Source organism: Convolutriloba macropyga, chromosome 10 (assembly GCF_964194025.1).
Source record: "Convolutriloba macropyga chromosome 10, txConMacr16.3, whole genome shotgun sequence".
NCBI lineage: Eukaryota > Metazoa > Xenacoelomorpha > Acoela > Convolutidae > Convolutriloba > Convolutriloba macropyga.
The window spans coordinates 38,153,559-38,180,204 of NC_134477.1; the positions used below are offsets into that span (position 1 = coordinate 38,153,559).

General features: G+C 34.7%; 1 protein-coding gene across 1 annotated transcript in view; it reads left to right on the top strand.

The window, feature by feature from the left end:
* LOC142348495 (uncharacterized) overlaps window positions 1–26,646 on the top strand; it is a 75,542-nt gene that overhangs the window by 13,729 nt on the left and 35,167 nt on the right. Inside the window, exons 2-6 of the mRNA XM_075399871.1 lie at window positions 10,067–10,224; window positions 10,805–11,027; window positions 12,569–12,701; window positions 13,914–14,005; window positions 20,543–20,685. Of these exons, the coding sequence (XP_075255986.1) occupies window positions 10,067–10,224; window positions 10,805–11,027; window positions 12,569–12,701; window positions 13,914–14,005; window positions 20,543–20,685 (749 nt within the window). The remainder of the gene's footprint in view (window positions 1–10,066; window positions 10,225–10,804; window positions 11,028–12,568; window positions 12,702–13,913; window positions 14,006–20,542; window positions 20,686–26,646) is intronic.

Consider the following 26,646-nt stretch of genomic DNA (forward strand, 5'->3'; position numbering starts at 1 on the left):
AAATTACGGAATAAATCAAAGGCATGAAACTAATGAAGGCCAAAAAACTGTATTTTCTAGAAGCGGTCGCTGTTTCAAAAAAGACGTTCAAAAAATAATTTGATTCTGAATTCAAAGTTAAGTTCACATTTTCAAGTGATAGATAAACAAGGCGGATCGGTAATGTGCAATCGCACATAAGGTTCCGACCCCGCTCATCGACAAATTTGGCATAATTGTCTACCAAATGAGGAACAGATGGAAAAACACAAAAAATTCAAGTATTTTTCAACAAAAAACTGGTGTATGAACGAAAAGATAGCCTCCAAAGCAAATAGCTTAAAAAATGTTGCATTATATCGATGAGATATGCCGATATTACGAAAGCGAGTGAATACGAACGGCAAAATCAAACAACAACTACAAACATTAGTTAAATCAAAAAATTTATGTCCGTTTTAAAAAACAAAACTTAATAACGAAGTCGAAATAGCGTCAGATAAAATTGAAAATAAACAAAATAACTTGTAATTCACCCACAACAAATTGTGTTACACCAGTTCATGATAAAGCTTGGTAGCAATCAGACAAAAAGGGAACAGAAACTTTAAAGTTAGAAAATTCGCTGATTTTTCTTTCAAAAACAATTAAATTCAAAGTAATGAAAACCACAAGGAATCAACTAAAATATCCCTTAGGTTTACAATTACCAATGTTTCTATAGAAGGGCATTAAGAACTTTTGGTATTCAATTTTTTATGCTTATGCAGTTACAAAAAGAACAACAAATAGACAACAAACTAAAAATCAATTAAAACTTGCCGGAAAATGCTTTGGAAGCCGTGAACCATATTTTGGCCCCCAAAATATGTTCGAATGCACCTTTAATGTCGAACACCGATAATTTAGTATGGGGCCGCTCTTTAATGAAAATAAGCAACCATTAGAGATAAAAGAAAAAAGTGCAAAATTACGTAATACTTGTTTTTTTTTCGAGAAAGATTTATTTCCAAAGACATAAAAGCCATTAATTACAAAATGAAAGTTGAATAGGTTCGTCCCTTCTTCCAAAAAAAAGACCTTGAGACCTGCAAGTATCCAGAATTTGTCTTACGTCTACAAAAGAACATCAAATATGACAAAAATCAGAAATTCATTTACTTTTTTTATGAAAAACCCGTGTGGAAGCCAGTAAAATCGTAAAGAATTCTCTTAAAACATTAGATTTTTTGACACCAATCCCTTTTTACAACTTCCCTTGAAATGTATTATGTGAACTCTTATTAATGAAACTAGGTAACAGTTAGACCAAATGAAAAAAAAGCAAGATTATGAAGCACTTGTTTTGTCGAAAAAAATTTATTTCCAAAGACATGAAAGCCATTAATTAAAAAATAAAATAATTGAATAGGTTCGTTTTGTTTCTTCCATAGGAAGTCATCGAGACCTGCATTAGCCAGAACAAGTCTTACGTCTACAAAAAGAACGTTAAATTTGATAAAAATCAAAAATTAACTTGCTTTTTTTGTGAAAAACCGGTGTCGAAGCCAGTAAAGTCATAACGAATTCTTTAAAAAATTAGATTTTGTGACACCAATCCCTTTTGACACCTTCGCTTGACAAAAAAATGCCATTCCTAACCTACCTTTAATGAACGAGACCAGGTAACAAACAGACAATAAAAGGAACAAATTTGCGAAGTCGAAATGTTTTTTTTTTCATTTTGGAAAACAATTGTTTTCAAAGTCATGAAAGCCATTGTCTACCTTCTAATATCAGAACATTCGCTCATCTACTCCTCCAGGAAAAACCAATCAAACCGAGTGATTGTACAGGAAATTAAATACGACTAAAAAGACAAAGTAAAAACGAGGGTTAAGGACAAAGTTAAAAAATTCAATTAATTTCTTCGAGAAAGTAATGTCGAAGCGGTAAAGAACCACAACCTATATCTTCAAGGATTTAAATATTATCATTATTAAATATTTAAATATTGTGCGTTATTTTGAACGCGAAAAGTGTGATATATGAACCGACAATAGCGTGATAATTTGACAAAATTAGAAAGCATGAAAAATGGGCAAATACCTAAGAATTAAAAAAAAAATGAGAAATCTAGTAGTATCAAAGCCAGAACACCATAACTTAACGCGTAAAACGGCAATAAAGACTAATTTTGAATTCAGCAGAAAGAAGGAGCAATCTTTGATTGCTTACACTAAGCTACAAGTTGACCGAATTAAGAGAAAATTGGAGGCAAAGTTCAATATGCCATTTTTTATTTAAATATCAAATATTGTAAAAGTCAAAACAACCATAAGCTTTTAAGCAATCAACTAGATAAAAAATTTCGAGCTAATTAGAAACCCAATAGGACCTATCACTAGTGATTTTTGATTTGAAATGTTCTGTTATTTAACTAACATAAAAAAAGATCGAAATTTTTTTATAAAAATCGACTGACGACAATCCGAATTATTTTTGGATTGTAACAGTCTAAGATTGGTACAGAACTGCTCCTGCTAATGTTGATGGTCCCTTAGGAATATTTAAATTTTGGAATGTCATTGATATAGATATTTTGTTAGTTAAAAGATCAAAAATAATTGCTGCGTTTTTGATAATCAACAAATGAAGTTAGCAAAAAACGGCAAAGTTTTATTTAAAGAGCACTCTCAACGGAAACTGAAGTGGAATTAGCCCCTTTTCAGTTGACAAAGATTGTGTTAGTGGTGTTTGGGTGCGCGCTTCCTGCAAATTTTATCAGAGTGGACTAAAGAAATTTATTTCGTGCTGTTTTTGATGAAATAGTCTGAATTTTGTGAAATTTTTAGCCGGAATTTGTGATAAAAAATACAATGATAGCCGAAAATATATTTTGTTTTCAAACGTAAAATCAACAATATTTTCTTGAAAAATTTTATTAAATTTTATCAAAATTGGCGAAATTTTATTCAAAAGTTCCGAAAAAAGGTGAATGAAATCAACGGAATTCACTCTATTTTCTCGAAAGTTTAAACCTCGATATCTCCCTGTAAAAAACGAAAGTAAAAAAAAATCTTTTTAATTCCATATTCTACAATGGACAAGCTTTTTAATGATACCAGTCTCAACTCTCTACGATGAATATATCGATCGGGCAAAATTGACTGAACAAAAAAAAACCCATTTGATTATATAGTTCCTCCCCCCTCAAGAGGGGTCGAAACAAAAATAGCGACCTTTTGGAGAAGCCAATTTTCAGAATTTATGTGATACGACTTGTCAATATCTTAGAAATATCATTCTCTTACAGATCAATATACAAAATTTTAAAGAACTGTGATGTAAAAATATTTAAGTTTTATTGGGTTCCTTAGTTACACACATTTCATTGAAATGCAGACCTTGGGACGTTTTTCAATATCATATATTCTGCATGTATGAACTTTCGGTATTGGGACATTTTCATTTTCCCGAATTTCCTATATACAGAGCCAGAAGTTGACTTTCACGAACTTAACTTTCGCCATTTTCAAACCTGCAAGTTGGGTGTCTTCAACAAGGTAACCAAAATCTGCTGAGGTCACCTTAAACTTATGGTTACACATCTAACTAAACGCCAGAAGTTCACAGTTGTTTCAAGCAGAGTCAAGTAACTTTTACTGAAGGTAATTGTTCATCTCTGTCTTGGAGCACAACTTATGCCGAACTTCTCTTGCACATGCCCCAATCAAACCATTTTTTCTCAACAGACGGAACATCCCACTTTTCATTCTCCCAACTACGCAGCCACCACCTCATCTTTAAGCACTTTCATACACAATACATTTGGCCTAAATTCCCGCTTCTAACCCATTCCTTGATAGACTTATTTGATACACTTGAAATAGGTTTTAAGAAGGAATGGTTTAGAAACTTAGTCGAGACCAGAAGATCCTTGCAAAAATGGGTATCTTGCAAGATCTTCCTCGGCGATGGCTCTCTTATAAGATCTCTCTGATGAATGGTTATCTTACAAGACTCTTGCAAGTTCGCTTCGGTTAGCTCTGCTTTCATTAGATGTTACAGATGCACTGAATTTCATTTTGCTCAGAATTTGTCCAAGATATAGTTGCATATGTTTTATGGAGATAATTTGAAACAACATTACTTCCGTTTTATTATTGAACATCATAATTTCAGCTAGCTTAGCAAAATGCTGCTGTTCCGCTGAACACAACGAACGAAAAAAGAGAGCTTTTCAAAACGTTTGGTTTCCTTGTCCCCTTAGCTTTGAGGCTTCTCCACAATTACACTATTTTTTATTAACACATAATGTATATTTTGGATTATTGTTTTCTTAATCTCACAGAGAATTCGAAATAGATGCTGTGTTGGTGTTAAATTTTTCATAATAAAGAAAAAACATACTGGGAAGCAAAGTGCTCCTCTGATGCATGGTCTTGAACGGGCATTTCACATTTTTTTGCAAATATGCAAGATGAATGATAATCATGCAAGATTCATACAAACACATGGTTAACATGCGAGGTCTTGCAAGATTTTGGACGAAAATCTTGCGAGATAACCATTCGAAGTCAACTGGAGAGGTGGAAATTTAGACCAAATGTATTGTATATAAAAGTGCTCAGGAAAAATCACATGACTGTCAGTTTGTCAAACGCAAATGAGGAAGAAGAGGAGGATGGGGTTACATATTAACTACTTTGTACGCGCGGCTGGGTTTGCCGGCTGCTGAAATAATTGATCGCGTGATGCCAGACTGGTAATTAAAAAATCAGAAACTTTGGATTCCAATGCTCAAAACAGGACATCTAAAAATTAGTTTCTTTGTACTGATGGTTTACAAATGGTATTTAGTATTTCTTTCGTTAGTTATACTGGTATATGATGTGAAAAAGGATGTAAAAATCCTGAATTCACATTAAATTCTTTTTTCATCTATGTAATTGAACCCGGTTTTTCAAAAAAAATTTATGGAACATTTTTGAAGCGTTCGTAGTTTTTTGTGATTTATATTGACATAGTTGAATATAAAAACCAAATGCTTATTATAGAACCATCCAGACTGAACTCTGTTCTTTGTTGGGTTATTAATTTTCGCAAGCCGAATAAAAAGCGTTTTAACTAAGTAGAAAAGTCAATTTCTCAAAATGAGAGAATAACAAAAAAAATGTTTTACAGTAGAATTTAGAGATTTTCACGACAAATCTGATTACTAGATCAACACGGTGAACTGATTTTGGGGATGAAAAAATGCTAAAAATCAGCTGTATATCTACCCATTAGCAGTGCGAGACTGTCAAGATAAAAAAATAATTCGAGCACAATGGTTTACAGTGGAGGTCGCAACGGTTACGCAATATGGTTTGTTTCTGCAAGTTTCCTAGAAATCAGTCACAAGGAATACCATAAATAGTATGCATTTACAATTTTCTATTCACATTACCGTTGGTATCATAATCAATCAATACGTGCTGGAAAATTTTACATCAAATAATCTCAATCTAATGATAGTTATCTGGGGCTAACATTTTGAACCGAATAATGAATAATGATAACCGAATAACCTAAGCAACATTAATTGACGATTCATTTATATAATCTTGTGACTAGAATCAAATTTGCTTTCTGTCTTTATAATCTGGTAAGTTAAACTCTAAAACAAAATTCTAGCACCCCCACTCAGACTTGAGCTGATTGCGTAGAGTCTGTTCCCATCAAAACTGCACTGAATGTTTCTACCTTCGATACGCTAAGGATTTCGTGAAGATGTTGGTCGCCGTTTTGTCAGTTGGAACGTAATGAATTGAAGTAGTCCTCATCTTCCGTCTTGTCCCGAATGAAATGAAATTTTGTTTCAATGTGTTTACCTTTCTTGTGCATGACTGGGTTTTGCAAAATTTGATACAACTCTAGTTGTTCTCTCCAATGGCTATTGGATGTTCCTCAAGAAATTTTTCAGACACAATGCATCTTCAACTGCTGCTGCCATGCCCTGATGTTCTGCTTCTTCTGATGAAAAAAGAGAAACCGTTGCCTGCTTCTCGACATCATAGCTGAGAGCAACTCCACGTCCGTTGAGCTTAAAGTAATAGCTCGTCGTTGATTTTCAATCGTTTACATCACCAGACCAGTCTGCATCGCTTTCCCTAACTAAATCAAAACTAGCTTCTCTAGTGTAAATAGTTTTTAAATCTTTTGAATTTGAAGATATTGCAGAAGTCGTTTTCAGCATAGCCAGTGTTAATTGGTATGAGCATTCGTTTGTCTGGACGGAATGATCTTTGTGAACATGATGTCCGGCATAATCTGTTTGTCCAGATACAGAAGTGATCCAACCAAACTTTGTAGGTCATTTAAAACACTTCTTTGTGTCCGCTTTTTGCTGTCTGAAGTTTCGAATTCAAACCAGCTGGAATTCTTGAGGGTTTGCATTGATCCATTTGAAGCCACTCAAGCATTGTTTTTTGGTAGCGTTCTTGGGCGACTGTGAATTTACCCTCTGCTCGTCTGATTGTCAGACCCAGAAGCAAATGTAGTCTTCCTCTGTCTTCCATGTGAAATGTTGCCTCAAATGCCTTCTTGACATTGGAGATCACTGTCGTGGTTCCTGATGGTACCATAATTTTGTCAACCAAGAAAAATGAAGTTGTGACCCTCTGTTTCTTCTCTCGCGAGCAAGCAAAAATCGTTCCTACTTCTGGTGAGCCCTTGTCGCAGTAGAAAGTTCGCCAGTTTCTTATTCCAGCTGTTAGCAGCCTAAATCAAACCACAAATTGATTTATTTACTCGACATACTAACTTTCTTTCATCTGATCCTTGTTTTACAAACTCCTGTGGCTGTTCAAGATACACTTCTTTGTCTATTGGTGAGTGCAGAAATGCCGCCTTGAAATCAAATTGGTGCATCACACGGCTTTGCTTTGCTTGTATTTGAAGTAGATTCCTGAATATCTCTGATATACAGGTAGGCGCAAAAATCTCAAAATAGTCTAGTCCTTCCACTTATTTGAAACCCTTCCTTATGTAGCGTGCTTTGTATTTGTCGACTTTACCACTGCCCGGTATGACGTCCCTATCTGTGGGTCGTCCCACTAGGATTCAAGTCTCGTTGTGTCGGAGTGGCTTGACCATGCCCTACATTATCAGGTGCCACTGGTCCCAGTCGTCATCTTTCTTGGATTTGTAGGCTGTTCTGGGTTCCATATAGTCACCCTTAGTCACAACAAGTTGGGTCTTGACTTCTCCAAAAAAATTGCTGGGAATTCCACGGTCGTTTTGTGTCTCTCCTCCAGATTATGCCCTGTCACCTTGCTCCAGTGACTCTTCAACGGAACCAACTGTGAGAAGAACTCTGTGTCACTATCTTCCAACAATTCACCTACTTGTTGCATCCTTGTGAGCAACACCTGTCTCCTGATAAAGAAGCTGTCCAAATCCTTAGGAAACTCGAGCTGCAGTCCAGCAAGCTGTCAAAGTTACCACAGTCGGCGTCTCCACACTCTGACATCTCTCTTGCAAAAGCTTCCCAGCCTTTGCTCCATATCCGATGCTAACATCTCCCACACCAGCAAGAGGTTTGTTGCATCCAGATTCATTGCCAGATGGCACCACATATTGTTCCGGTTCTCCTTGGCGTCTGCAACTGCCTTCTTTATGCATCCTTCTGCGCCTTGTGGTTCCTCTTCTCATCATTGCTTGCCCCATTTGCTGGTGGTGCAGGATCATTAGATTGCTCCTCTGTCCCAAGAAGTGATTTGTAGAGTCCCTTCGTCTGCATCATTGCCACAAATCTCGTGATCCAGATTGAAAAATCTTGTGCCTTTCCTGTGCAGGTCAGTCGCTTCACTCTCTATCGATCCATTAAAGTTTGAGCATGCAAAAAAGTTGAAAAAAGAAAATGAACTAAGTAGAAAAGAATTATGACTGTCAACAACAAGTAATTTTGTCTTAGAAATTAGTTTTATGACATAGAAAATTGTTGGGTCATAACCTGTTGGGTTATGGATTTTTGCAAGTGGAATCAAAAGCATTTTTAACTAAGTAAGAAATTATTTTCTCACAATGAGAGAATAAAAAAACATTTTACAGTAGAGATTTTTCAGAGATCCGATTAATAGATCAAGATGGTGATTTGAATCCGGGGGATGAAAAAAGGCTCAAAAGTCGGGAGTCAGCTGTATATTTACCCATTAGAAGTGCAAGAAAGTCAAGATACGAAACTGATCAATATTGTTTGCTCCAGCAAATTTCCTAGAAATCAGTCACAAGAGATACCATAAATAGCATGCATTTACACTTTTCTAAAAACTCGTTCACATTACCAGTGGTATCATAATCGTTCAATACGTGCAGGGAAGATTTTCATTTAAATAATCTCACTCTAATAATAGCTATCTAGATTCATTGGTTTGAACCGGATACTGATTCTGAACCCCATTAATTTATTAGTTGGCGATTCATTTATATAAACTTTTGACTAGAATTAAATTTGCTCTTGTTTTTGTAATCTGGTAAATTAAACTTTCTTGCTAATAATTTTAACTAAGTTGAAGACTCTGGTTTGGTCGAAGTTCTAACATTCTTCACTGTGAGGCCCTTTGGATTCAGTGATACAATACTGATTTTAATATTTACCCTTGAAATTAAAAGAATCAGTGTTGTTTTCTTGCGGCACAACTTGCGGCCCAGTTGGTTATTCTAAATGTATCTTATCCCCCTGTGTACGATCAATATAGGTAACATCTTCCGTCAAAACGTGATTTAACAGTAATTTGTATCTGGGCTCACAGGGCCAGGGGAGGTGAGACAAAATAACTGAAAAATATGTGTTATTATGTATCCCATCCCTTGTGACCCTGTGAGTCCATATACATATTAATTTCAACAGCACATTGTACTCTAGTTCTGTTCAAAATTTTTCCCATCAATACAATGGCTGCTATACAGAGCATCATCAGTGCAGATTTAATCAATACTCATGACTGTCGGCACACATGCAATTGAAAACCAAAAATTTTTGTTCACGGGGTGGAATATGTGGTTTCCAAAAATAAAATATAAAGTCTTAGCCATTGTAAAAAGAAAGGCCGAAAAGAAACAGCTCAAACCATAACAATCCTTTCGCCGGAAAGGAAATATGATAAATATGATATAATTGTTACTGAAATACTGTTATTCATTCAACAGCTAGTACTGCTAAACTGATTGTAGTAAATGATACTGTAGAGATTGTAGCAATTATAATTGTTCAGACACTTTCACATTTCTAAAGAAATTGTAAAGAACTATATTGCAGGCCTAATTTTTTCTGCAGCACAATCAAAAACTTTTCGTTGCATTCAAGAAAAATTTTGTTTGCCATTAGAAAATCATTTCTTTCTGCATTTAAGAGTCAAAAACAATATTTAAATTGTTTTTTAAAAAATTCAGCAAGAACGGAAAAAAATGACATTGGGCACAATTTATTGCTGATGACAAGCATCAAAGAAAATAAGGAGAACAAATTTTTAGAATGTATTTTCGGAGCATCAAGTTTACTAAAAAAAAAATGCAATCAGATGGTCCAATAACTTCACCATGCAAATAATATCAGACAAATTCAGGAAAAATTGAAACAATTATAGAAAAGGGACTCATTTGGGACCAAAATTTCTATCAATTTGAAAAAAATCACAAACAACTTTAGTCATTAAAAGTAAGCTAAAAGGTTAAGCTGAAGAGAAGAGGGCCAATTTTTTTCTTAAAAAAGATAACCATTAGTTTCAAACGAAAAATTGTACAACTCATCTTAAACAACTGTATAAAAAAAAACGCGTTAAATTCGGCAAGTGGTAAAGAAAGTGTTCAAAAATCTCAAAATTTTTTGAATGAACTGCTGTTTATTATGTCATTTGTATGAATGACATTCATTATTTCACTTTTTTCGTGGTTGATACATTTGCAACAATAGCTTAGATCATTTCTGTTTCTTTCTTTAACTATGCTAGAACCTTCTGTGCCACGCGCAGATTCGCACGCGTCGTCCTGTTAAATAATAACAATATTTTTGGAACATTGAACGATCCGTGCTGAAGATGTCTTTACGTCTTAATTTATTCAGGTACGCTTCAGTTTGGACAGCTGTGTGTTACTGAAAGTGTCATGTAAAATCATCTACGCAGGCGAGAGTTTCCCGGAATTCGTGATCACGCCGTCTGCTGCATCGGAGTGCCGAAGTCTAACTATGGAAGAAAACAAATTCCACGCAAACCCGGACAGGTACATGGTTGTTTTCTTACATCTGTAGTCTCAGAACCCCCCTGTCGACAGAGAATTTTTGGATCACATCAATATATGGTCAGATTTAGATTTACTTCGTGGCCAAGACATCCATGGCAAAACTCTCATAAAAACGCTTCCAACAACCTCCTCCCTCTCCGGATGGATCGGAGGAGCCACAGGAGAACTCAATATTACTCCCTATTTCAAAAAGAACCTTAATTCATCCTTACAGCAAAAACAGCTAGAACTTAGCGAAAATCATGGCGCTTTCAAGTACTCCAGGTGCTGACTGAACTCTTACTCAAAAAGCACAATTTGTGAACCCTAAAAATTCTGTTATGTCCTCTTACTTAGTTTTTACGTTTTATATTTTAAGTTTCCATATATGGTCTGTTTTTCATACCAAGTTTCCATATATTTGTTTCTATATATTTGGAAAGCGTTGTTTTTACCCCTGTGGCTTGATGCATGTTCAGAACTTCGTGTTTTTTTGGAATTTATTTATTTTCGCTTTCAACGCTTTCTTACCAACCCAATTAATTTTTCGAAAAGTAGCGGTGAACACGTTCATTCTCAGATTGACTCTGAACCCAGACGCCAGTTTGATCTTCCGTGTGAGTGGTCTGATGAGACGCAACAACCAGCTATGTGTGGCGGGGATGGGAGCCATGGCTCTGTTCCAGCAGTCTGGGTCCAAAGAAGAACAATCAGAATCTGGAGATCAAAATGGTGGAAATGAAGACAGCAATTCTGGCTCTATCATTTTGAGAACTGGAGGCCACCAGTTGCGCGTATTTCAGGTCAATCATTCGTTTTACTTTTACTATATTGTTTGCGTCCTATGTTTGAAGTATTCATTAGATGAGTCTACCTGACACGGAATATTGAGTAAATTCACTCAATTTTGAAGCTAATTATAATATGAAGAACCTTATAATATTGATTTAAATAAAAAAATATTTTCAGATTCAATTAAAGAAACCAAAATAAGTTTTGTTCGTAAAAAACGTTTTCAATTTCTTCTTCCTTGTTAGGTTTGATTTTGAAATGTTATATTATAAAAATAAGTTGTTTTCTAAAAATATACAAATACTTCTGGAACAATTGCAAGAGTAAATGAATCGTAGAAAATACTAGCAGCAAAGGTTTTGAATTTCGAAAACTTTATGAAATTGTTGATTTCACCAAAACATACGTGAAAAATTGTTTATGCAAAATAAAAATAGTTTCATCACAAAAATTTTCTTATAGCGTTAGATTCAGGGAAAATTTTGATCCAAAAAATGGTTAAACACTTACAAATAGTTTGCTGATAGATGAATAGAAACCTCAACAAAACATATTGATATTTTTCCAAAGAATTATTGTGGAAAGTAACAGCAAAAATATAAATTGATCTTGTCAGTTTGTTATAAGGTATAAAGGTGGAATGAAAATAAGTAATCGCACGAGTCATGTCAATTAGTGTATTAGTAATTAAAAAAGGGCCTTTCTCAATGAAATTCAGTATATAGAAGCAATGGGGCTGTTTTCTTAATTCTTTTTCCAAACTGCTGCCAATTTTGAATTATACGGTTTTCGCTTCCTCTTACTATTTTTTACTGATAACATATATTTTTATCAACTATGCAGAAAATCAAATTTGTCTGATTTGTTTTTATATTGAGCTACGCTAAACGCAATGCAATCGAATAATGACGTGTAATTAACTAGAAAGGCATTTGTGTTTTTGTCTGGTCAAGTAATAAAAAAAATTGTCTTTTGTTAGAAAAATTAAGAGGAACACTTTAGTTCCTAGTGCATTTGTAACTGAGGTATAACAACAATTACATAATTGACAATGCGTAGGTTCAGATTTGAGATGTTTTTAAGATAAACACTTGATTTTTGATTTTCTTTTTGTTGAAAAGATTATCAACCGATTGTCAGGCTTAGAATTTTTCATTCGAAGTACAACCAATAAGGAAATGACTTGCAATTTTGCTCTGTGTCAAAAAAACTTAGAGAATTAGAAAAAAAATCAATTTAGAACCTTTAAATCCTACCAATATGCGTTTTTTTTTTCATCGAGGTCACAATTCGATCGTTGTAACGTATAAATCGGTCAAAACCAATTTTTGAGCTATCTACACCTCAAATCATGCAAAAATATACCTGAGCTACAGTTCAGGTGCGTTTCGGGTATCTGTGCACAAGAACTACAACAGAACCGGCAATTGCCTGGACAAAGCTTAGGTAATTATATCAGAACTTTTTTTAGAGTGCAGACTAAAATGTTTGTGATATGCTAACTTACAGGAATCTTTCAGAGCTTTGTGTAAAATTATATCGCACAATACAGGGCGAACCGGAACAGAAAGGAGCTCCTGATGAGACGAGCTTCTCTGTGGAAAAAGCAGTGCCTTCCCTCACAGTCACTCTCCGCATAGAACCACATACTGATGAAATGAAGAAAGCGCCCAAGTACTCTTCAGGTACGTACGCGCTGGTTCGATTCCGGATAGGAACATCATTACATCGCAGAGGTATTCCACAAAATTTCTCCCTTTGTCAAAATCGCTCGAAAAATAGATGCATAAAATGAACGAAATTAGGAGACAAGCTTTGTGTCTTATTTTTTGCAAAAGTTTTGTACCACATGTTTTGTACCACGTTTTTGTTCATTTTAGGTATCTATTTTTTGCATTGAGTGTATCTCTAATCCGCAATTTAGCCTACCCAAACGCGCGATTTTGAGCATGCAGACATGATTAAAAGCCTTATTAATTGAGCTTGCAAAAGTGATTTGAAAAATTAAAGTGATTTAGAGGCAGAATTTAAGATACGACCAAATATAATTGTTTTCAATTGTGGTCGTTGCTGTAAATATCTGTAAGCATCTGTAAAAATGGCTTCTGAAGTTTTTTTAGGAGATTTTTTTTAGAGAGAGAGCAGAATGGAGAGATTTTCCAGAAAAAAATGGATCTTTTCTGTCCCCCCCCCCCTGCTTAGTGGGCTTATATCTTTTACCCAACATAGGCCCACGAGCTATTTTTTGTGCTTGGTAACGTGCTATATAAAAATATTGTTATTGGGGGGTAAAAATCACTAGGGGGGGGGGACAGAATAGATCCGATAAATAGACGCAACATAATATTGAGTCAAAGATTAATTGACAAATGTAAAAAGACACAAAAAGTAGTCATGGAATAAAGGGATTTTTCAGAAAAAAAATACTGGACGTCTAAAACAGACGCAGAATTGAGGAAATTATCAAAAAAATTGTTAGACACTTGTAAACCTGTAAACACTTGTCGATATTCTCTTGAGAACTGAAGCCAAACGAAAAGACAAAGTTTGATATAGATGTCTGGGGCTTCTTCCAGTGTTTTACCATATGACGGCGGAATCTAAATCAAGTTTTAAGAGATTTATTCATTTATGATTCAAAATCAACCTCAGCGAATTGGTAAGTGAGAGATTGAAAAAATGTTGACAACATTAGTCGAGTTGATAGCTATTAAGTTAATGCATTTATGAGATTTGATAGGGGATTGTCTGGTCTCACCAGAGCAGAACTTTTATTATCAGATTGCACTCAAAGCAGATTACTTCAGAAGCACTTCTGTTAACATTGATAGAAGAAAAATCATTGGTACTGAAAAAGAAAATGATTAGAATGATAACGTATTGTGTGAAATTTTTAGGGTACTACTCGAGGGGAAACTTTTTTGTCACAGACCGTGAGAAGTTAATACTTGCCTACTACAGAAAGCACTCGGGGCCAATTCAACAAAAGGTGAGTTCCAACATCCCCATTTGAAAATGTTATCATCTTTGAAGTCCCCGACACTTCGAGAGAAGGCTCGGTACATTTGTTCTCCAATATACAGGGTCGAAACAACAATACTTTAAAGCTATTCACACGATTGTTGGCTAACAAAGTACACTATGTTCAGGGAGCATTTTACAAGGAAAGTGCATGGCAATTGTCATCCAGTTGAAACAAAATACAGAGTCGTCCATTTGATTCGTCGTCCGGTTCACTTGCAAATACGACTAAATTTATTTGCATCTTAAATTTACCATCTTGACTTTTGTAACGACACGCAATGTTTACGAATCTTGCTTTCTGAGTCCCCATTAGGAGAAAATGAGAAATTTGTATTCATTTTGCATAATCATTACTGTATAAAATAACAATTTGTTCACCCGGATGGACAGTCATACAATTATCCTGGTAACGATAAGGTAATAGGAATTGCATGACTTCCCTAAGGTCTTACAAAGATCATATACAACTTCTTGGTTACAGTACTACAAAAATCCGACACTAATTTGCTAAGAGTAAATAAAAGGTATAATATCCGAGTTGCATACATGGGTTCCTTTCAGAGCAACACAAAATGTTGACGGCAAATAATTTAACTGTTTGGATTCCTTAGAAACATAGGGAGAACATTTATAGACATCTCTGGGTAAACCCACTAGGATCATACATCATTTTCGGGCAATTTTACAAGGCCCATGTATAAACTTATTGGTAAACAATATATGATTTAAAGCATATTAAATCTAGAACTTAAACAAGGAGGCTCGCTAATGTGCGATGGCAAATAATGTTCCGACCCCGCTCATCCACAATCTTGTCTCAGGTATTTGACAATTGACGCAGAGACAGACTGTCTCTAAGGAAGCAAATCAAATTTCATTTAAACTTTGATACAAGAAACTAAAAAAGACTTTTCTTTCTTTTTCAAAAAAGCATATACAAAACGGGATTCAAATCAGTGAGATCAAAAATCTTTATTTCAAAAGAGTTAACCCTCGAAAAAACAAACCGACAGATATGAAACCAATTTGAATGCAATTTCTAATTTAGAAAAAAATCACGTTCACTAAATTTTCAAATAATGTTTCCTAGAAAAAAAGTGAGATCCAAAATCAATATCTATCCCATATGAAACTATAGCTGAGATGTCTATTAAAAAACAATTGAGTTCTGAATTCTACTTAATTTCAACTGGATTTCAAATTTTCAATTTAGAGCAATAAGTGAGCGCAGAATTTAAGAAAATTGACTTCTGGACTCGCTTATAAATCAAGATTGAGAAGGCAAAATCGGATCAAAATGACACAGAAAATGACCACGCTGTTAAAGTATATCACGACTGGTGAAAGTCATGTTTGCTCCCGGGCTATATCCAAAGGTTGCTCAAGCAAAATGATTATCAATTCATAAAAACAAACTTGTGCCATATGCAAAATGAAAAAAAAAGTTATCAAAACTGCTATTTTTTGAGTTTTTGTTTACGTTTGAGGCTATTCGAAGCAATCTACAGTTAAGTTCCCATAAATAAATCCGAAAGAAAAACAAACGAAGACATTTTCTGGAGTATTAAACCGACAGGAATTCTTTGCACGGAATTACTTCAAGAATTGACAAAACAATTTTGAATGGCAACATCTTTTACAATTTTTGTTGTTATGTTTGCAACAAATTCAATAAAAGTTCACAGCGAAAAGCACACAATCAGAAATTTCATTTAAAATTTTGTACATAACCATATGAACTTGTCAGAACTCCAAGTAATTGACGACTTCAGTTTTAAACGGCCAAACTTAAACAAGCAACCAAAAAAGAGAACCAAATTTTGTCAAAAATTAAAAAATCTCCAACACAAAATTTTTATTTGGCGTCAATTTTAATCATGTTTCTTTAACTGAAACTGATATCTAGATTCAGCTACGCCTCAATACAGACTTGTGAAATTTTAATCAAAGAAGTTGAAGATCAAAGAATTAAATAGAAAACAAAAACGGTCAGAACTCAAAATTAACCTTTTACTTTCTAAAATATTAACATCTGGTCATAAAAACTATTAACTCCACTTTATCACCAGATTTTTTTGTGTCCATTTTGCAATGAATCGGAACGTTCATTACTCTGACTGTAAGACACATTGAGAAATAAAACAAATCATTAAAAAATCAAAATTTTACATATATTTTAATAGAAAAGATGATTTCAGAATTATTTGATACAACCAGCTCCTAAAGCAAAACATCTTTTAGGCATTTCCAAAAACAAGTTTGGAAAATCAACGAGACCTCTCAGTGCTTGAGCTCTAATAAAAACAATTCAAGGTCAAACAATTGACAAAACTTCAATGAAAACACGTAGTGTCAAAGCAACACGACTATTAGTTGTCTGGAGATCAATTGAGGCAACAGCTTTTTAGAGGCAACATCAATTCAGACCGCGCGAATTGACCAATAGGACACAGATATTGCGTTTGTTAGAATATTTAGTTCATTTTTAACCCTCTAATGGGGGAGGGATTATATACTCAAATGGGTTTTTTTTGTTCCGTCAATTATGGCCGATCGTTATATTGATCGTAGAGAAAGGTGAGTGATATCATTAGAAAGCTCTTGCAGCGTCAAATTAAAAATAACAATTTTTTTTTATTTTCTGTTTTTTTCTTTGAGGAGTTATCGAGGTTTAAAATTTTGTGTGAACAAGGGATATGGCTTGATTTTGTTCATTTTAGCGTAATTTTTGTTCAAATTAAGACATTTCTATAAACATAATAAGTCAAAGTAACATATCACGCTAAAAATGAAACAATTTTGTGTTGCCAATAGCGGAAGGGGGATGAAAAGGCTAGTTCTGGCCTCGTAGGGAAATTTACTATCAAGAAAACTCGAACTCAATTTCAGAGTTGTTTCTTGGAAAATTTTTCTAATTTTTCATTTTTTTAGTAACTTTGAGACCGGACACTTTTTATATCGAGGTTCAGTTAATGACAAACCGTATTTACAGTTCCCATTGAACGAAAAATTTGTTTTCAAGGAATCTCTCATTTTTTTGGCTTCGACTCTGATTTTCGTAATTTTTTATGATACTTCGATTTTTTTCTTCCGATTTTACAAATAATTTGTTGTTCTAAGAGCTGATGACTAAAAAGTAAATAGGCTTTCGAAGGAGCATTAAGTGAACCTGTCTAATGCCCTGAGTGGACAGCTAATGGCTGTTATGACTTCAAAAATAATTTTTCAAAAATTTTTTTGGTGCCTTAACCGAACTGAAACTTATTTTCGTGAATTGTAAGTAAGTCTCAGTAATGAAAAGACCATTCGTTACTTTCTGCAACAACCAAAGTTAATATACCTATAGTTCCCATGGGCTTAAAGAAGAAGTTCTTTGGATAATAGATAAAGTTTTCAGAGAAAACTTATAGTTTTAATAGCTTCGACACTTTTTTCTCTCACTTTTCTCTCTTTTTTCCTCTGAATTTTTGGTTTTTGCCGGTGTTCGTTGTTGTTTTCATAGGCACAAGGTTTGTTATGATGGCCTATTGATAGCATATGATTAAAAACATCTTAGTCTTCCCATTGAGGCACAACTTATCGTATTTATTGACTTCCTTTGAAAGATATTGATTTTAAAGGCGTTGATACTACGGGTTTTCTCAGAGAACTCACGCTTTTTATATGTTTGATCATCTTTAAAGATTTCTCGAAGTCATGTTGCTGAAAAAGAAAAATCCCATTGCTGTTAAAAAATTAACTGAAAATAGAAAAGTTTGACTGAAATTTTTTTTCAATGCCTTCAAAACTTTTCTCAATCAATTTTAATTTAATTTTCTGTTTTTGCCTGTTTTTCTGCTTTATGTAGTCGTAGAATGCACACGGATCTAATACAATTCTAATTGGGTTAGACAGAATGATGTTTTTCAATATAGTCAGTTTATAGTGAATCGTCTTAAATTTTAATATAATATTTATTTTCAAAGTTTTTTTTAAATTTTTCAGGTTTTGTCGTTCTCTTCGTTAATTTTTTACTTATTCTCATCATTGAGAGGTCCCCTCGGATTCCTTGCAAATCAAAAAATTAGCGTCTCTATTGATAATATGTCTTAATTGATGTTTTGTTTGATGGACAAAACGCGTTTTCTGAAAAGATTTTTTCGTTTCCTTTAGCACCTTTGCGTGATAACAGACTCCAATGACTTTCAAAAGTGGCCCAGAGAAACCTATTTTTATTTTTGAAGTATCAGTTTATCTGAAGAAGTTAATTTATCAGGAATTACTTCGTTAATTTCCAATGATTTTCAAGACTTTTGAAATCTGGTTTAGAGAAATTGATTGACTTCTTTCGCCCATTTTTTTTCTTTGTCGTCTTGCTACCTAGCCTCATCAAAGAAAAATTTCCTCTGCTAAACAGTTAGGAAAAAATAAACTCGTCTAGATAAGGTTTCTTCCGACAGCATTTTTGACGTTTTTGCAAAGTGCCTTTAGTTTTAGATATTGAGTTTTTGCCTTGAAAACATTGTTTTTGCCTATTTTGTTGTTTGTTTTTCCCCGTAGTCTTTTAAAGGACAAGTCTTGGTGTAATCGCTGTAATTAGGAAAGATTCAATTAGTAGTTTGGTAGTGTAACATTTTTTTAAAACTCAAACATCTAATTGATTATCTCTTCAATTGGTTGATACTTAAGTCAAAAATGTTTATGAACTCGGGTCGGAACAACATGTGCGAACGCGCATATTCGAGCATCCTATTTTGAAAAATAAACTGACATAGCTTAAAAGGGCAGCCGTGTATACGAAGAAGGATAAAAACGATAAAAAATAATTTTTCTTTCTTTCACTAACATTAACATTAGAGCACATGAATCAGTCAACAGTACATCAACTACTTTAATTATTCCCCATTTTGTAAAAGGAAACATCTTTATCAACTAAACAGTTAATTTCAAAAACTGATTTTCAGAAATCAGCTTCCATCCCGTTTTCAAACTGAAGTTTGAACCGTTAAAACCTCAAAAAAACCATTGCATTAAAGTTGAACTTGCTTCAGAGCTCAATTTAGACAGAAAGAAGAGTGCAGATGTAATACAAATTATCTATAACTTTTTAATCAAAGTTGAGGGTGCGAATTCAGCTAAAAGCCTTTAAGCTTGATAATGAGAAGCTTAACCATGAGTGAGGTCTGCGCATAGAAAACTTCAAACTCTGGTTCTAACAATAATCTCATCAAATTATGAAACCGAAATCAGCTAAATCAAACTAGGTTTTCACTAATGAGATTACCAATATTTTTTTACTTTTCAAATGCCTACAAAACTTCAGAAAAAGAAAACATTAAAAATCAAAACTCAAAAATTTACCATGTTTTTTGCTAAAAACAGATTCAAACTAATCAATACCATTTACTATAAAAGAAAGGCAATCCTAAGTCTCTTTGAACTTGGTTGGTACTTCGAGAAGAACTCTCAGTTCTGGGACTTATTATATATAAATTAAAGAGAAAATTGACAAAATAACAAAAATTTATTGATAACATGAAACTTTTAGAAAAACTAATTGTTTCAAAGTACACAATACCTAAAATTTAAACTTTGAGCATTCCTTTTAATCAATTGGAAGGTGTAAGACCTTCATTGAGACCTGTCAGCATTACGAATGAGTAGCAAAACAATATGACAACAATATGTTGACAAAATTTTTTTAAAAAAATATGATAAGAGCACTTTTTCTACAAAAACAAATTTTTTCAAAGTAATCAATCTATGAAATATAAACTCTGAAAATTAATTACAGTCGATTAGATTTCATGAATGAGATATGTCAGTATTCGAGCCCAAAAACCAAAAACCATCTTAAAACCAAAAAAAATGAGTAAACAGATAAAATTTAATGAAAACTTTTAGTGTCAAAGTGAACAAAATTATTAGTTGCCGATGTGCCACTTCACACAACAGCATATATTAACCAGTAAATCAAATGTATGGCTTTTTGTATACTTCGCCAGAAACTCACGACAAAAAAACAAAACAGAAGTCAAATGCCCGCATATGGAAAATCTGGCTCTTAGACCCGAAAAAATTTTCATCCAAATCCAAAACGTCTTCCAATCTAAGAAAAATATTCAAATAACTCGGAAAGTTTTCAAAAAGAAAACATAATGGGTTTCACAAAAATATTAAACCCCGATAACTCCTCCAAAAAGACAAAATTTTGAGAAAAAAACTTTTTAATTTCACACTCCTCGCTAGACGTGCCTTCTAGTGATACCACTCACAACTCTCCACGATAAATTTATCGGTTGGCCAAAATTGACTGAACAAATATATAGTTCCTTCACCTGCAAGTGGGGTCGGAACAATTTTGATTTGTATGATATTACATATGATCCTGCATGACTACTTGGCTACTAAGAACAGTCAACCCGGGCAATCAAGTTGTTCATGAAACTATGTTACTATATTGATAACTTTCTGGGTCACCAATTGAGTAAATTCGATTTTTTTAGAGCTTGATTGATTTTAGCTTCGTGACGAGTGTCTTGAAGCTCAAAAGCTTGACTTTGCTGTTAATTGTCCTGAAAAGTTGGACGACGAGAGTCTTTTGGAGCCAGAAGACATCCGGGAGGGCTCAACTGATGCGCAAATTCAACAGTGGATAAACGACAGGTACAATGTTGACAATTATTAAATGGTAATCGAACTAAAAATGTGGCGAACAAAGAGGCTCTGTAATGTTCGTTTGCTCGGGAAATTGCATTAGGTTCAACTGTGTACCAAATTAATCAGAGATCGAGACATCGAAAATGTTAAGGAGTTGTTCATGCTTTGTAATTTTAAAACTTGATAGTTTCTGAAATAATGACGAACAAGAATACTATTGATGTCAATAACAGCTAGCTTTTTTCAATAGAATAGACAAGTGGATTCAATTCGGATGCACTAGAGACTGAGAGACAGAAGACCTGTTTTGATGCAACTGAGTGAAGAGACAAAGAAAAAACTAAAAAATGGCAGAAAATTAATAATTACAACAAACATTAAATCACTAATATTTTAGGAAATTAAGCAGAAATAAAGTAATTGAACCTGTTGCACATATTTCGAAAGCGTTATAAAGCTTCAGTTAATCCTCATTATTGAGCCACCGTGATCTGTCAAGTAAGCGAATGTGACAGCGCAGCAAAAAAAAATCTACGAGAAGCTCAAAATGAATGCAACAGAGTTGAGCTAAAACATAGTCAAAAAGAACGCTCAAATGCCAAAGATAGAAGACATCATGACACATTGTTATCAAATGATAACGGAAAACAGAACCTAACAACTCTTCTTCTCTACGATAGATCTGAAAAACGCGTTCGCCCAAATCAATTTACATAAAGACACAAAAAAACATTGATTGGAGGCAAAATAACGAGACATTATACCTACACAAAAGGTTTATAGGGAATAGCGGACATGCCCGTTTAATTCTAAGAAAAAATCTACCTAACACTGAAACTGGAAACACCCGCTTGGCCTGACGGCGGTGTAATATTGTATTTGTAGTAATATTGCGTAATATTGTAATATTGTCGTATCGTAACAGTAGTAACTAAAGGCAACCCCCTACAATATTTCGTTTTAGAAAACGCAGGCTATAGAATATCATTAGAAAAATCAAAATTCTTCCAAAAAGAAATTGATTGGCTTTGTTACAACAATCGCAGAAACTGAAGCAATCTTAGCAATTGAACAACAGACGAATTTAAAAAAAATCAGATTGTTCCTAGGATCCGTACAATATCTGGGAAAATTTATCCGCAAACTAACGGACAAAACCAAACCGTTACAATAACTCTTGGAGAAACCAAACACAAACTGGATATGGTCGGAAAAGGAACAAGCGGCATTCGACCAAAATAAACACAAGATTAAAAAAATGGTTACCTAGCCCATTATGATACAAACATGAAAACAATACTTTCGGTAGACGCAAGTACTGTCGTGATTGCAAGTCACACTCTGGCAATTCGATGATAATGGGGAAAGACGCCCCATTGCATGCAACTCACGAAAACTAAAAAAGCGGAACCTAAGTACGCAATCAAGGCGCTAGAGATGTTGGCGATATTGCGTGGAGTTGAACGCTTAAAACATTACTTCTTTGGCCAAAAATTAACATTAGAATAAAATCATACAGCTTTAATAACTGTACTTTCCAGACAAAAACTCAACCAAAAATCAAAACCAACAAAACTTAAAATCGACGAACAAGACTCAAACATCTCGTCATCGTGCAAGTTAAGCCCTCGACAGTGCATGAAAGTACTCTTTGAGAAATTTCGCATGCTCCAAACGACCATCCCTTACATAACGGTAGCGGACCTAAACTTTTGTATTCAACTCAACTGAGACGGAGCTGGATGCTAGATGAGGAAGATAAAGGACACTCTGCAAGAAATAAAGACCATTACTAAATACCTCACAACGGGCAACTACATAAACGTACTGTAGGACATGCCAATACTTTACCTAGCAGACTGGATCAACCTTACAATAAATGTCTGAGCCTCAAGCCAAGACATTGTCTGAGCCTCCAGCCAAGACGACGAAGCGGAGAGGATAAATGGAGAATTTACATTGTTTCATAACTAGATCACGACCCAGAATCCACCCAGAATCCGACATAAAATTCGAGGATCTGGTAGCAGAAACAAACGAGGATAGAATACTTTCGCCAACAAGACAAGCAATCATTGATCGGAAACAGGAGCAAATCCCGCTAGAAAACCAATATATCCAGAATGGACTGGGCACAGCACTCTACGGAAAAAAACTGGAACTGGGACTAGTACTCTACGGAACAAAAACCTTCTTAACCATTACCCTCCGCAGATGGCTACTTAACGCCCCTCATAAAAACCATTGCGGAATTGGCAAGACGAAAGAGGAGTCTAAACTAGCAAAATGGCCAAACACCGACGCCAACATACACCACTAAGCTCGCAATTGCATAAAGTGCCTATAAACAGGTAAAAACCTAAGATCTAGCACGAGTAAACTCACATAGGAAATTTGATAATCTGACACACGCCGAAATTGTTAAAATCATAGGGAAACTTGCAGCTAATAAATTAATTAAAGACATTTTAATAAACACGGGACATCCAGAAACAATTAAGTCAGACCACGAAGTTGCTTCAAAAGCAAAGCCTACAACTAATTTTTTAAAGAAAACAACATCATACCAGAACACGTAACACCTTACGTGCACACGGGTAACAAGCGGTTGAGAGAACGATCGCAACAATCGAAACTTACCTTAAAGTTTTTGAATCAGAGGGGCTAAACCTAGAAGACAGACTGAGAAATGTCCTATACATGCTATGATTTACGTACCATAGTTCCATTCAAAGTATACCATATGAGAAAGAATTTATAAAGATTCTGTTACTTACTGAACGTCAATCGTTAGTCCACTGAATGAAGCTTTAGCAAACAAAGAACTAACCGTGACGGAAGCGGTACGTAACAAGAACGTGAAAATGACAGGACGAGAAAAAAGTTCATCCTCACTGCTGCAGTCGAAAAGCAAATTTACAGGAACTGAAAAACCGCAGGAAAGCCGAAGAAGTTAAAAAAACTCCTAGGCAAAAGGAAGAGAACGTTCTGTTTTAGGTATATTTAACAAAAAAATCATAAAACAAAGGCATTAGAACCCTAAGTTAAACCGAAAATTTACTTATCAATAAGCAAAACAGACCATACGCTCACATAAACGCGGGCATTCAGAAACAATTAAGTCAAACCACGAAGTTGCTTCAAAAGCAAAACCTACAACTAATTTTTAAAAGAAAACAACATAATACCGGAACATGTAACACCTTACGTGCACACGGGTAACAAGCGGTTGAGAGAAGGATCGCAACAATCGAAACTTACCTTAAAGTTTTTGAATCAGAGGGGCTATACCTAGAAGACAGACTGAGAAATGTCCTATACATACTATGATTTACGTACCATAGTTCCATTCAAAGTATACCATATAAGAAAGATTTTATAAAGAATCTGTTACTTACTGAACGTCAATCGTTAGTCCATTGAATGAAGCTTTAGAAAACAAAGAACTAACCGTGACGAAACTGGTACGTAACAAGAACGTGAAAATGACAGGACGAGAAAAAAGTTCATCCTCACTGCTGCAGTCGAAAAGCAAATTTACAGGAACTGAAAAACCACAGGAAAGCCAAAGAAGTTAAAAGAACTCCTAGGCAAAAAGAAGAGAACGTTCTGTTTTAGGTATTTTTAACAGAAAAATCATAAAGCAAAGGCATTAGAACCCTAAGTTAAACCGAAAATTTAATAATCAATAAGTAAAACAGACCATACGGTCACATCTAATGGAAAAAATCGCCATAAAAATAAAATTTTATCGTTAACTATTGATCAATACAAAAAGTTAAAAAATTTTCAGAACGACGACAACACGAATCCATCCAAAAGAGGGGCCAAAAAAGTCGAGAAAACAAACAAAAGTAAAACTAACTGGAAGCAAAAAATTGGTACAGAAAACGCAGCCTCAGACCGACAAAACAAACTATCATAGCGCAAGATCAACAGCCATGTGAATCACCCGTTAAGAAGTCAAAAGGCAGCAATTATAATCTAGACGAGGAGGTTGAGATTCCAAAGGATTCCAATTGGCGTGTTACGATAGAAAATATAGATTTGTTGCAGAGAATTCACCGGATGCAGTACAAAAATCTCTACTCAAAAACAGTTTGCATGACAAAAAGAGTTGCGAGAAAGACGTCAAAGAGGAAAAAAAGGTAACAGCATTGGATTCCTCTGGAAACAAATTGGATAGTGAGCTGGATGTGACATTATGCCACTACAAAGTTGACAACAAAAACGAAACATCACTTGCCACAACCCAAAACGAACAGTCAGATCCTTCGGACGATAACCCATGTCAGGACTGAACAGTTTCTAAGAATAACACAGCCGAACTGACAGCAGGCTTCGATGCCAATACAAGAACAATGATTCAAGACGTACAAGAAATCAGATCAAGAAAAACTGAAGACTTGCAAAGGCCAACAAGCTGCGTTGCCCAATCAATCCCAGTTGAACAAGAAGACGCAAGCTCAAAAAACAGGCCACGTATAATTAAAATGAAACCTACTAACGAAAAAAAATATAACGGAAAAAATAACGGAAAATGATACACAAAAACTAAGGAATAACGTAACGGAAAGTATAACAGAAAGTCTCGAGAACGAAAAGGATGTTAGACGATCCAATAGACTAAAAAACGCAAAGCCAACAATAAAAATGGAGGATATCTTATTAAGTATAATACGTTTAGGTTCCAAGTTTTGAGAACTAGTGGTTGCAGCCATCTCCCCGTCAGGGAACCAGCCAAATATGCTAGACCCCTGGCTCAAACATTAATGGCACCCACTCAACTTACAGAGACTCAGAAAAGGGACCTAGTTATTTTAAGAAAAACCCGCAATCCTCCCACAGAGGAAGTAAGAGACACCCAATCAGAGACGTACTTATTGGTTATTGACGAACCACTGGAGCCTACCCCAATCAACAGCGAGGAGGAAAATGGGGAAGAGCTCAACTACATACAAATTTAAGACAGAGGCGAGGGAGCTTACGGATTGAATTTGGAATAAATAGAGAATCCGCCAGGTTTGAAAGATAAACAGACAAATCCAACGAACTTAACAAACTTTTTGTTTATGTTTCTTTACTTTTAATTTCTATTTTTGGCTACTTTGTATCAGTTGTCATTTACCCTGCCACGGGGAGTGGGGAGTGACACATCCGAGATGCTGACCTTTAGCATTCATCTCTAAGACTGGTATTGTCTGATGTACTAGGTTAAGTTTAGACTTCTCAGTACGCAAAATAATACGCTAGAAGACAGTTAATGTTTCAAAGTTTCAATTCATCACTTTAACACTTACTGAGAGTAATAACAGCATATATTTCGAAGGCGTTATAAAATTTCAGGTATGCCTCATCATTGAATCACCGATATCTGTCAATTCAGCGACTATGTGACAGTGCAGCAAAAAAATGTATCAAAAGCTCAAAATGAATGTAAACTTTCAGAGCAAATTTTGTCAAAGTTGCTAATACCCGCAAAAGTTTTTACAAAAATAAAAACAATGTGTGAAAGCCCTATATTAGGCTCTTTTCTTATAAATTAAAAAAAGCTAACAAGGGTTCATTGGAACGTCAAAAGTACCTTTCAATAATGAGAACAAGTGGCAAGAAAAATGAAAAAAAAACAAATTTCCGCAAAACTCTATACATTTTTAGAACACTTGTTTCAGCTTCAGAAGCACTAAAAAAAAACGGCGAAACTGGAATTCAAACTGCATTTAGATTTTAAAAAATAAATAAAACTCACTCTCTAATTGGGACTAGATAAATATAAACACCAAATATTCTAATCGAAACGACACTTTCTCAATTTACATGAGAAATCAGCATTTTCTCAATTTACATTTTCTCAATTTAAGTGAGAGAATGTCACCTATTAAAGAAAATTAGTATGCTGTTTTCTTTTTCCTTCGACGTGACCAAAATCACTGCTCTAGCGTAGTCTCATTGAAAACCAAAGTTAAA